The 12,605-nt window shown below is 40.8% G+C and overlaps 1 protein-coding gene across 1 annotated transcript; it reads left to right on the top strand.

The window, feature by feature from the left end:
* Positions 1 to 10,587: 10,587 nt before the first annotated feature.
* On the top strand, positions 10,588 to 11,574 carry LOC127527581 (olfactory receptor 10A6-like). Its single transcript, XM_051926687.1, has one exon. It carries the CDS (start codon positions 10,588 to 10,590, stop codon positions 11,572 to 11,574), a length of 987 nt encoding a protein of 328 aa, XP_051782647.1.
* Positions 11,575 to 12,605: the final 1,031 nt, after the last annotated feature.

Below are 12,605 nucleotides of genomic sequence, written 5' to 3'. Positions count from 1 at the left end.
GGCCTACTTCAATTCACTAAATGCAGCACCTGTCTTTTCAGTCCATACTACAATGTTTGGGGCCCTCTTCTTTGTCAAATCAATCAAGGGCGCCGCTCTCTCTGAGAACTGGGGCACAAACGGTAGTACCCTGCTAACCCAAGAAAGGCCTGGACCTGCCGCTTGGAGCACTGTGGCTTCACGGTACCCCAACCCACCAGGTAGCCTAAATACTTGGCTTCACTCAATCCAAAGAAACATTTCTTGGGATTAATCCAAAGCCCGGCCTCACCAAGTGTCCATAATACCGCTTTTACCTGCTGTAAGTGTTCCATCCATGTGCTGGAATAGATGACCATGTCATCCAGGTAGGCAGCACTGTATGAGTTATGAGGCCTGAGCACTTTGTCCACCAGATGTTGGAAGGTTGCTGGAGCCCCGTGTAACCTAAATGGAAGGACACGATACTGCCAGTGTCCACTAGGGGTGCTGAACGCGGTCTTAACCTTCGCGGAGTCCAGTACCCGTTGTCATGTCTAGTGTGGTCAAATATTGAGCCTGTCCAAGCCTCTTGAGGAGGTCGTCCACTCATGGCATTGGATAAGCATCAAATTGGGAGATTTGATTAAGTCGACAGAAGTTGTTGCAAAACCTCCAACTCCCGTCAGGCTTAGCGACCAATACAATGGGACTGGACCAGGGACTATGACTTTCCTCGATTACACCTAGTTCCAGCATGTGCTCAAGCTGCACTTCAGCTCTTTTTGCCTCTGGAAGACGATACGGATATTCTCGGACTATAACCCCGGGCTCTGTCACAATGTCATGCTCAACCAGAGAGGTCCTTCCGGGGTTTTCACTCACTACCTACAGGATAGACAGGATAACTGTTTCCAGCTCCTGTCGTTGTCTGGGACTTAAATCTACATTGAATTTAAGGCTAGTCATGTGAACAACGAGCGAGTGGGGCTGACTGGAGGAGGGATCGGGATCCCTGTCCTTCCACGGTTTCAGCAGATTTACATGATAAACCTGCTCCCTCGGCTGACGATTGGGTTAACGCACCAAATAGTCGACAAGTCCTTTCCTCTCCTTAACTCTGTACGGACCTTGCCAATGGGCAAGCAACTTAGAGTGGGAGGTAGGTACTAGGACCATGACCCGATTATCCGGGCGGAACTCCTGGAGAGACGTGCCACGGTCATAATATCGGACCTGTGCTGTTTGTGCCTCTTCCAAGTGACTTTTAAGGAGGGGTCAAATCTTACCAAATCCTTCGCGTAATTACACAATATACTCCAGTATGTTTGTGGAAGGAAGAGCCTCTTCTTCCCATCCTTCCTTTAGGATATCAAATAAGCCCCGGGGTTGTTCTCCATACAATAATTCAAAAGGGGAGAACCCCGTGGAGGCATGTGGGACTTCCCGGTAGGTAAAAAGGATGAGGGGGAGGAGCTGATCCCAGTTCCTTCCATCCTCGTTGACCACCTTATGAAGCATTTGTTTTAGTCTGATTGAACCTCTCTACCAAACTGTCGGTTTGAGGATGATATACCGCGGTCTTTAGATGCTTTATTTTAAGTAACTTGGCAGTCTCCTTGAACATCCTCGAGGTAAAGGACATCCCTTGGTCCATCAGGACTTCCTTAGGAATGCCACCATGCGCAAAGACCCCTACCAATTCCGATGGCTTTAGAAGTAGCTGAGCGCAACAGAACAGCTTTGGGGTATTTGGTAGCATAATCCACGAGGACTAAAATGTACTTGTGTCCTCGGGCTGAGGGCTCTAGAGGTCTGACTAAATTGACCCCAATTCTGTAGAAGGGAACATCAATCATGGGAATAGGAATGAGAGGAGCACTGTCCTTCCTAGGAATTTGTCGCAATTGACACTCTGGGCAGGAAGTGCAAAAGTGGCAAACCTCCTCATTGATTTCTGGCCAATAGAAGTGGAGCTTGATCCACTCCAGGGTTTTCTTGGCGCCCAAATAGCCACCTAGGAGGTGGGTGTGTGCTAACTCACAGACCTGCCGCCGGAAGGTCCGCGTAATTAGCAGCAGCCTTTTCTCCTGCCCATCATGCTCTGCTACGCGATACAGAAGGTCATTTTCTAACAGAAAGTGAGGACCCTGTGGCATCGACTGGTTAGTGCGCTGGCCATTGACCAGGACCACTGCATTTTTGGCAAACTTCAGGGAATTGTCATTCCACTGCTCCCTTTTAAAAGAAGCTGGCGTTTCTTTAAATTGAAACTGCAACAGGGAGAGAGGGTCCAGGCCGACCTCAAGGGGCGTGGTTTCCTCCTGTTCTGTCTCAGCGGTGGTGGATGACGTATTGGCCCGCGACGGTCCGGGACTTGCCACGTCACTCAGGGAGGCCGCTTCATCTGTCTCCGCCGGCTGGTTACACAGCGTAGAGGCAGCTTGAGACAGCTCATCTCCGTTTATAACTAGGCCTGAGGGGGGCCTATAAGGGGGGCTAGGTTTTGAGTTCGACAAAGGGACAGTTCTGCACCCTCAAATTGTGAGGCCATCCTTTGTGTCTCCATAAGCTCTATGAGCTCTGTCATGTTCTTAAACTGCTTACCCCAGACCGGCTTTCAGGAGCAGATAGCAGGCTACCTGCTCTATTATTTGGTAGGGCTTGTTATCGTTGCCGTAACCACTGCCCTACCATTGCCCAGAAGGACCAGGCTTGTTTGTGGGTCGGCCGCTCTGGGTCCAACCTCCAGTTTCTTATTTTACTCAACTGCCAGTCTGGGGCACCCCTAGGTGGTAATTGGGGCTCTGGTTTCACAGGGAAGCGGGCACTCTCCTCCGAGAGAGCATAATAAGCCCCCTTTGCCTTCCCACTCTGGAGCAGCCCAACTCTGTGGGCCCCTCCCACACACTCCCTGACCTCTCTAGGTTGCCTAGTTAAGCGTGCCAGGAGCAGAGCCCATACCGGGTCTCACCGAACCACGGGACACCCTCTCCGCCTGAAAACTCGGCCCGGGTACGCTCCCACCTGGGTACATTGCAGGTCCTGTCCCCTTCTCTTCTGGGACTTTTCCATCTTGCCAACTGCACCACTGTCACAAAAGCCACAAAGAGCCATAGCAAGGGTTGGGGCAGCCACTCGTGTATTTGGTTTCCTGGCTGCAAATCGAGAGTATTGATAGCACTTGTGCACAAAACAGAGTCCAAAACTGAACTGAGGGAATAGGGAAAAGGTGGAGGCTTTTAAAGGGGAAGACAGGAAGTAAGATCAAAGGGGTCGGGCTCATGAAGGTCTTCAGCCATAGGCTCGAGCCTGGACGTGATATCACAGGGGCTGGAGCCGACAAGGTCTTCTTCCACAGGCTCAGTACTGGAAGTGACGTCAAGAGGGCCAGGTGGAATCTCCCGTGAATGGTCTGCAGGAAAGGGAGAAAAAGAGTCAGTGCACTCTGCCACATCCCGGTATGACTCGGAATTACCCTTACTCAAGCCCTTTAGCTGCCTCGGATACGCACGTGTGTGACAATATATAGAACGTATATATAGTGGCGGACGGCCTGGAAGGACCAGGAGAGGGACTATACCTCCCCTGGACCACGAGAGGGCAGCTGCCCTGATCTGTATTGGTGCCACGGGAACCGAGGATAGAAGCTCAACCCTAATGGGGCCTGTGGCCACAACAATGGGGCACCCAGAGGATTGTGGAGCCCTAGATGTCAGCACTTCCGCCACACCGAGAAGTGCTACTGGAAGGAATTCCAGGGACACCTGGTGTGCTTCCGGGTGCTCATGCAGCACTTCTCTAAATCTCTAACAGAAGTATATTATTATGATCTGGTGAAGTGTCTGCTACCATTATAGTTTTTCTGAATTGGTAACAATGCTATTCCGATTCTTAAAACAAAACTCAGTTATCGAATCAATCTCTCTTTTGGCAAAATCTTAAACAATCTTTATCTCTTTAGATACAATTTGCAGTGCCCATTCACACTTTTTTGCAAAGCTCTAAACACACAACATCACTCATGTTTGCAAATGTGATGCACTGTGACGCAAAATGAAATTACACAGGTCACAAAGGTTAAACACAACTAATGCACAGTTGTCATCATTTAGACACAATGACTCAAAAATTGTTCACACATTTCTTTATGAGTGGTTCAGCTATAACCAGTGTTTAGTAAACCTTTTCCTTCCCCCATATGTCCCTTTTCTAAATCCCATAGAAGAGCCTTTCTCAGTGTTGTGGTGAAAAGTATAAGGCAAAACCCCCTATGTCCAACAAGATCATTGAACTGATGAGTAGTGCTGAGATGGTTGTCAGTCATATGCCTGCATGCTGCTTCTCCAGGCAATGGAGGAGACATGTGGGAACACAGATTCTTCAGTCTCTGTTTGGGAAGAGAAAATATAACATGTTATATGGACAAAGTATTGTGGCCAGACCCAACCCAGAGGATGGATTCAGTTTAACACTGGTGTTTTGTTAGCTGCCCATCAAAAGTTTTTAATCTTTCCTCTTGAAATTCCAATTTTTGTTTACCTATGTTTATGGTTTTTGGACAACTTATCATATAGTATGTCTTATTTTGCCCGACAATACTGCTCAACAGTAAATACACTAATGTTTGGAAAAATACATATTTTCTGTTTCATCACTGCATTGGTGCTTACTGTATATATTTCAACCCCTCTCTGCAGGTTACGTTCACTCTAGAACATTGTATGGAAATGTAGATGTAACAACAGTGTGTACCTGGTATGCCCAAATATTTACTGTTATGCAGAAATGATTGATTTTTTAGATGTGTTAATAATGTTTTAACTGCAGTGTTTCATTTTACAGGGGATGTGAGGCATTTTGAGCGGTTAACCAGGAAAAGCTGGGGTTGTTGCTGAAAGAGGAAGGGTAAGGCCAACAGGGGGCGCTTACCCTGTAGTCTGAATGTGAATCCTAATGTCCCAGTGTAGTGACGGGGACACTATGCTGTAAAAAATGGTGCAATTCTTCTGATGAAATGAAAAGCCAAGGTGCTGTGGTCATTAAAGGTCCTTGGGCATCCTTTGTAAAAAGTAGGGTGTATCCCAATGCCCAAGCTAAACTGATAACCATGGCTTCACCATTCTACCTTCTAATCATCCCCTGCCTCTAATTGGCTATCTATCCCATCGCTTCACCTCCTAGTAGCTCATGTGTGATGAGCACATTGCTGTTTCATCATCTAGTTGGATGCTGCACATTAGTGGCTCTAAACTCACGATGTAGAGCACTTTGAGTAGTGAAAAAAGTGCTATATAAATGTAAAGTATTATTATTATTATTTGGATTTGTGTGGAGAGTTTTGAAAAAATAAGTCCTAGTTTTACAAAATATGTGAAAGCAGTTGTAACCAAACTGTAATGTATGTTTGTGATAAAGCTTTTTATTTGTTGAACACTTGTTTGGCATTAATTCCCTGCAGAGTGTGTATTAATGTCTAGAGACATACCAGCAAATTACTCTGGATGGTTGACATCTGCTATATACTGATGAGGTTTCTGTGAAAGCTTAAAAGAACCTAACTGTTATAAGAATAAAGACTAGGTAGTGTACAGCAGGTGATCGTCACACTCTCAGGAAGAAGCAGCAATGACAATGCATCAGGTATGTGGTGGTACTGGCATCTCATAAATGATTTACATTTTTCTTTAGTTATGACTTCATAGCTATTTCATGTTACTTTTTTACAGTTTATATCCACATAAAAGTAAATCTATAAAATGTAACTCACTTATCAACTGACAAAAATGTTCTGTATCACAAATGCAGCTTAATCAACAGATACTTTACAAATGAGGGAATCTGTAACTTTTGTAGCATTTTGTTAATTCTTCTAAAATATGAATGTGTTGATAATATAATGTACGATATATAAAGCATTGAAATTCAGGATTTCTGTTTTTCTACACAGATGTGTTTCATCCTGGTGACATAACTGGTAATTCTGTCTTTCATGTGTACAAAAATTTTCAGTTCACCATTGTGAAAGCATTTTGTAACACAAATGCTCATTTAAATGAACTAAAACATTCACAAATATCTAAGACAGAATGGTCAATATTTTTATCCACATCAAACATGGACAAATACTAATTCTCCTCTGTAAGGAAATCAGCATATCTGCACTATGTAAGAAATGGATCACTTTCTACCATATGACAAAGGTTGTGTTTACACAATTACACCATTTCAGCATCTAAACTGATAAACAGTTTTTAATAGCACTCTTTTGCATGAGTGCTATTAAACATTTGCTTCAATAAATTTTGCTGTAGGATTGCTGAAAAAACAGAATACTAATCTAGTCAATAAATCAAACCTGACTTGGCTTAACCCATCCAAACACTGCTTAGTTCAACCGTTTGTTATCTAAAACATAATGTTACATAACATAAAATTGTAATACTTGTTTAATTCAGGTAGTTAGCTTCAACTATGCCCTTGCCCCTTGCTCTTAATAACTGATTCAATCATCTTAAGCAACAGCATGACTTTGCCTGCTCTTATTGGTCAGTTTCACTCCTCCCTCTTAGTGAGCGGCCGACTCTTTACAGAATTTTTTTCAACCCAGTGACATTTAGCATTTATTCTGTTGTGAACGTTTACCCCACCTTGTGACAACAGCACGGTTGGGTTTAGGTTTAGGCTTTACCTGATCTATTTTAAAACGTAAATTTAGTAATGTATGATTTATTATAAAAGTTTTCACTACAATGAGTATTTTGTAACCAAATAACGTTCTCAAACTATTGCTGAGCTGAAATTTTGAAGAACACAAGATAGCTGCCAAGGCTATTTACCTTTGCTCATGACAACACCTGCTTATTATTCTTTCACAGTGCTCAAGGTGTGTTGAATACTAATGAATAGAATAAATCCTTCAGTGTTTTGCCTTTTTCAAAATGTAATCCATCCATCCATCCATCCATTTTCCAACCCGCTATATCCTAACACAGGGTCACAGAGGTCTGCTGGAGCCAATCCCAGCCAGCACAGGGCGCAAGGCAGGAACAAACCGCAGGACACACACACACACACCTACCCACACACCAAGCACACACTAGGGACAATTTAGGTTTGCCATTGCGCCTAATCTGCATGTCTTTGAACTGTGGGAGGAAACCGGAGCACCTGGAGGAAGCCCACGCAGACACGGAGAGAACAAGCAAACTCCACACAGGAAGGATCAAAATGTAATAATAAAATTTTAATTTAAAGTTGTATTTAATAATAAACTGGAGGAACTATTATTAGAAATTTGGTTTAGCTGATCTGTTTCTGTAGTTTTAAGTATTCAATGCATAATTTTGGCTCTAATCTGGACAATCTGAATAGTCAGCGTGTGTTAATTTTTCTCAGTGTTTCATGCGATTGTTTAACACCAGAATTACCAAAGTCTACGAAAAATCTCGTAGATCCGGCCCACCTTAAATCCGTTCGCACCTCTCCCTCAGTGTCTTTTGTCCTGTAAATGTGCCGATTAAGACAAGCAGCAAGCAGCCTGTTATTCCATCCCCCCACTGACTTAGAACAAGCACAAACTTTTACCAGCTCATGCCTTGATTGATTATCTGGGAGTGAAGTGTTGGAGTTTTAGAGTGGAAATAATAGATCATTATTTGGAACACATGCATTTCATGTGTTTTCCATTTCTACAATAATCTGTGTAAACACATTGTTAAGACAGAAACGTTTTTCATATTTTAGTAGTAAATGACAAAATGTTGGCATAAACTATATAATGTGTGAAGCCTGAACTCCAAAGATCAAATAAACACTTTCACAAAAGGTACGCATTTGCTACGACCGCTTTGGTGGCGCAACGGTATCAACTGTTGACTGATAATTAAAACTTCACGGGTTCGAGACCGGACGAGTCCATTTTGAGAAGTGAGCTGCTCTTATTCTTACTATCTTAGAATAAAAACATACATTTTATTTCAGTCTGTACCAGCAGGTATAAATTTATGAAACTTGTAAACCTTAGCTTTATTTTTTTTTATTCAGTTTTATTCTCTCAGTCACGTTCACGATTCCACCTCCCGATCTTGCTTTTATCTACAAAGTACAGCGACGACAGCTTTCACCGGCAGCTATAGACTCTTCAGTACACAAGCGACTCTCCACACTAGTGTTTAGATCTAGACGGTGTATGTGCCCAAAAAAGAAGTCTGACTGCATTCTCGCACCATTGCTCGCGTGCTGAAGTGTCAGCATGCACTTTTCGTAGCATTACACATGTACTTTTTGAGCATTCCGTGTTTATCAAACACAGGAAGCTCTGCAGTCTACTTGTGACTTTAAGCTGTAGGAAGTAAGTAACTAAATCCAAATAAATAACATTCAATCTGGCTTTTATGTAAGTAACATATAAATGTTATGTTAATGTTACTTACATAAAAGCCAGATCGAATGTTATTTATTTGGATTTAGTTACTTACATACCCAGGCCAAAGGATTTTAACAGAGAAGAATTGCATCTGCAGTGCTTGCAGGTGCAGTATGTCCCTTCTATCTTCATCCTTCTTTCCACACTTTGCACCAGAATAAATTATGCCATGCTTGGGAGGAAAAGAAATTGCAGATGTGATGAAGATGCATGTGGTAGTGGTGTGAATTTCACTGGTTGTGAAACCCCATTTATTTTCAGACGTGAAACCTCAAGTTTTGTTGCAAATTCAATTTTGTGGGAATCATTTCACTCATCTCTTATTTTCATTCATAGTTTATTAACATTTAATAATTACCTAACCAATATTTTTATTGTCACCATTAATATCTAAGGAGTGATCTGTGGTAGCCCTTCTGTTGGGCATTTAAGAATGTGAGAAACATTTAGATAAAAACAGTCCATTAACTCCAGCAGAACTTAACATTTCCAATTCACATACGTAAATACTGTGCAATACTTGTGAAATTTGAAATTATTCAATATGTGGCTACTTATAACTATATTTCTTAAAAAATTGTTCTGTACATTTACAGTTTCTTGAGTAAATAGCAAGATTTTATCTTCATTTAGTAAATAAGTGGGCAAGAGTCTGATTGCAAAGTTCCTCGTGCGAAAAAAAAATCCTTACAGTTTCTATGGTTAAGTTGATTTATTTATTAGTGCTGAAGGACAGGAATGGATAAATCGGGAAAGGGGTTGTGTAGTTTGGGGAGGGGAGAAGACCAAACAGTTTGTGTGCTGGGTGATGCAAGTTCTTTATGATGCTGGATGTCTTCTGCAGACATTGAGAGGTGTAGATGTCTTCCAAGGTAGGCAAAGTTGCGTTGGTAATTCTCTCTTCGCTGTTTTTACGATTCTCTGGAGAGGCATTTCAATATCACAGAAGTATCCCATGAGTCAGGGCTGTCTTAGTGGAAAAAAAAAGAGACATCAGAAGCTTTTGTGACAGATCAATCTTCCCGAGAGTTCTCAGGAAGTAAAGACACAGTTGTGCTTTTTTAACCAGTGAGTTTGTGTTTATTGTTCACGTGAGATCTTCTGAGATGTAGGTACCCAAGAACCTAAAACTAGAGACTCTCTCCACTCTGTCACTGTTCATGTACAGTGGCTCGTGGTCATCCTGCTTCTTCTTGAAATCAGTGATCAGTTCTTTAGTTTTTCGGTGTTAAGTATCAAGTTATTTTCTGTGCAGTCTTCGTACCTCCTCCCTGTAGGCAGACATGTCTCCATCACTCATCGGACCCACTATTGCTGCTGCTCATCTTGAGATGTCTCAATTGCATTTCAAGATATCTCAATGTAGTGATGTAATCAATCTTGCCTGAAGAAGGGGCCTGAGTTACCTCAAAAGCTTTCATATTGTAATCTTTTTAGTTAGCCAATAAAAGGTATCATTTTGCTTGACATCTTGCTACATTCATAATGGCTAACAAGGTACAACACCCTAGTTCTAAATATATCTCAAGATAGATAGACCCATTGAAAGAATAATAAATTTTATAGGGGGTGATTTTGAGATATCTTAAAATGCATAAAAAGTTATTTTGAGATATCTGAAAATATTTTGAGGATATCTTGAACTGAGCAGGCAGACATTTTGAAATATCTGAGAATGTATTTGAGATATTTGACTTGCCACACTGCTGTCTCCCAACTATAGTTTCTTCCTCAGTGGTTCTTGGTGTAGATTTCATACATTTTTCAAATTTTTTTCCCCCCGGTATGGTAGATGCCTTACAAAAAACACTATTAGTCATAAATCTACAAGGTATCAATGGTTTTGAAAGCACCTGCTTTTTGATTGTTTCTTTTCATCGTGTACCATTTAATTGGGAGGCACCAAAATCTTTCTTTCATTTAAAAAACAAACAAAATAAAAAAAAAACTGTCTTCAACCTCAAAATGGGACAGAAACTGCACAAATTTTCAACTCCCATAATACGTTTATGGCATAAACAAAGAATTCACAGTGCTGCCTTATAAACTGGAAATAGTTAAAACACATGATTGTTTAGAAGGATATTTAGACAGATGACAACAAAGTTGCACAGGACCACTTTAAAGAAGACATTTGAAGATGAAGATGCCTATATAAAAATTATTTTGTTTTTTATGTCTTTCAGCATGATCTCCGATATATGCAAATAAATGGCTCGAAAGCTGCAAGAATCACACAGTTTGAACTGGTGGGTTTTCCAGGTCTCCTAGACTACAAGATGTTTCTCTTTGTTGGATTCCTCATACTTCTGTTAATTACAATTACTGCGAATGTCCTTATTCTCCTTCTAGTGTCACTGGACCACAGGCTTCACACACCTATGTACTTTTTCCTTTGTAATTTATCCATTTTAGACATGCTACTAGTAACATCAATTATTCCCAAACTTCTGGCCATTCTCTCTGGCTATGACAATACCATTTCTTTTGCTGCTTGCTTTGGACAAATGTATTTCATTATATCTTTTGGTTCAACAGAAAACTGCTTGGTGGCAGCAATGGCATATGACCGATACATTGCAGTTGTTAAGCCCTTACATTATAATGTGATAATAAATCTGAAAAAGTGTGTGGTTATAATGACCACCGTGTGGACACTAGGATTCCTAGTTCCTTCTGTTTTCATAATAGTAGCTTCAGAGCTGCCGTACTGTGCTTCAAATAAAATCAGGCACTGTTTTTGTGACTATCCAGCAGTGCTTTCCCTGGCTTGTGCTGACATTTCTGATTATGAAAAAGGAGCATTTGGTCTTGCTTTGTTTGTAAATTATGTACCCTTACTTTTTGTACTGTGGACATATGTCAGAATTATAGTTTCTGTTGTAAAACTCAAGACAAAGGAGAGCCGAGCAAAAGCCTTTTCAATGTGCTCTTCGCATGTGACTATAGTGTTGATGTATTATATTTCCGCTTCGTATATGTTAAGAATCACTGGAGTCTCAGATGATGGGCGTATTTTCATTGGAGGCTTGAATTACTTTTTAATGCCAATGGTGAATCCAATGATTTATAGTTTAAGAAATAAAACTATGAAGGAAGCAGCAAAAAGATATATTAAACTCAAATCTTGTTCTCCACACAATCCAAAAAAATCCATTACCAGGATGGAAAGGGACTTAACAAAATAATATGTAATATTTACTTTCCAAATGCATAATTTCATCAAAGTGTGTTAACTGTTTTCTGCTTACACAGAATACCTTTGGATGTACTTGGAATGCTCTGAAAAGAGTGCAAAACATTATCTTTAAAATTACTTACATACCATTTGTATAATTCAAAACCAGTATGAGCTAAAGAAGACATGATAATAAAGGCTAGATTAATAAAGATTTAAGTATGAAATTTTTAATGGGTTATTCAACTTCAAATACTGAAGAGTGTTTTTGCCAAAACCTTGGGGTCGACTTTTTTGGAGTGTTTCCAAAAACATGTTGAGATTTGAAGGTCCTATAAAACATTCCAAGTTAATATGCACACAAACACACATATTATATTATATATATGTAAATGTTTGGTCTCCAGGCTACAAAAAGGACATAGCAGAGCTAGAAAAAGTCCAGAGAAGAGCAACTAGGCTCATTCCAGGACTACAGAGAATGAGTTATGAGGAAAAGAACTGAGCCTTTACAGTTTAAGCAAAAGAAGATTAAGAGGTGATGTGATCGAATTGTTTAAAATTATAAAGGGAATTAGTCCAGTGGACTGAGACTGTTATTTTAAAATGAGTACCCATTAACAGCCACATTTGGTGTACTCCTGGATGAGCTTTAAGTGGAGAAGGACAAATTAATTGTAGTTGCCAATACCACACTACTAGCGCACTAACACTTACCTTACACAACATGTAGAATCCCAGCCCAAGTGTTATAAATCAGTGGTTAACCGTGTTAGCCATTATGGATGCAATGAGAAGTCAAACAAAATGACACCTTTTATTGGCTAACTGAACTGATTACAATGTGCAAGTTTTCAAGGCAACTGAGACCCTTCTTCAGGCAGGTTCTAAAAAGGTTTTTAAAATATGGCACAATCTAATTGATCAAATCTTAGAATAAGCATTTATATTGGTGAAAATGACATTCTTCTCTGTTTTTTTTTCTTTCTTTTTTTCTATAGATCTGCTCAAATTGTAGCTTCTCTTCTCTTTGTCTCAGGC

Source organism: Erpetoichthys calabaricus, chromosome 4, assembly GCF_900747795.2.
Source record: "Erpetoichthys calabaricus chromosome 4, fErpCal1.3, whole genome shotgun sequence".
Taxonomy (NCBI): domain Eukaryota; kingdom Metazoa; phylum Chordata; class Cladistia; order Polypteriformes; family Polypteridae; genus Erpetoichthys; species Erpetoichthys calabaricus.
This window is presented reverse-complemented; position numbering and strand designations above follow the sequence as displayed.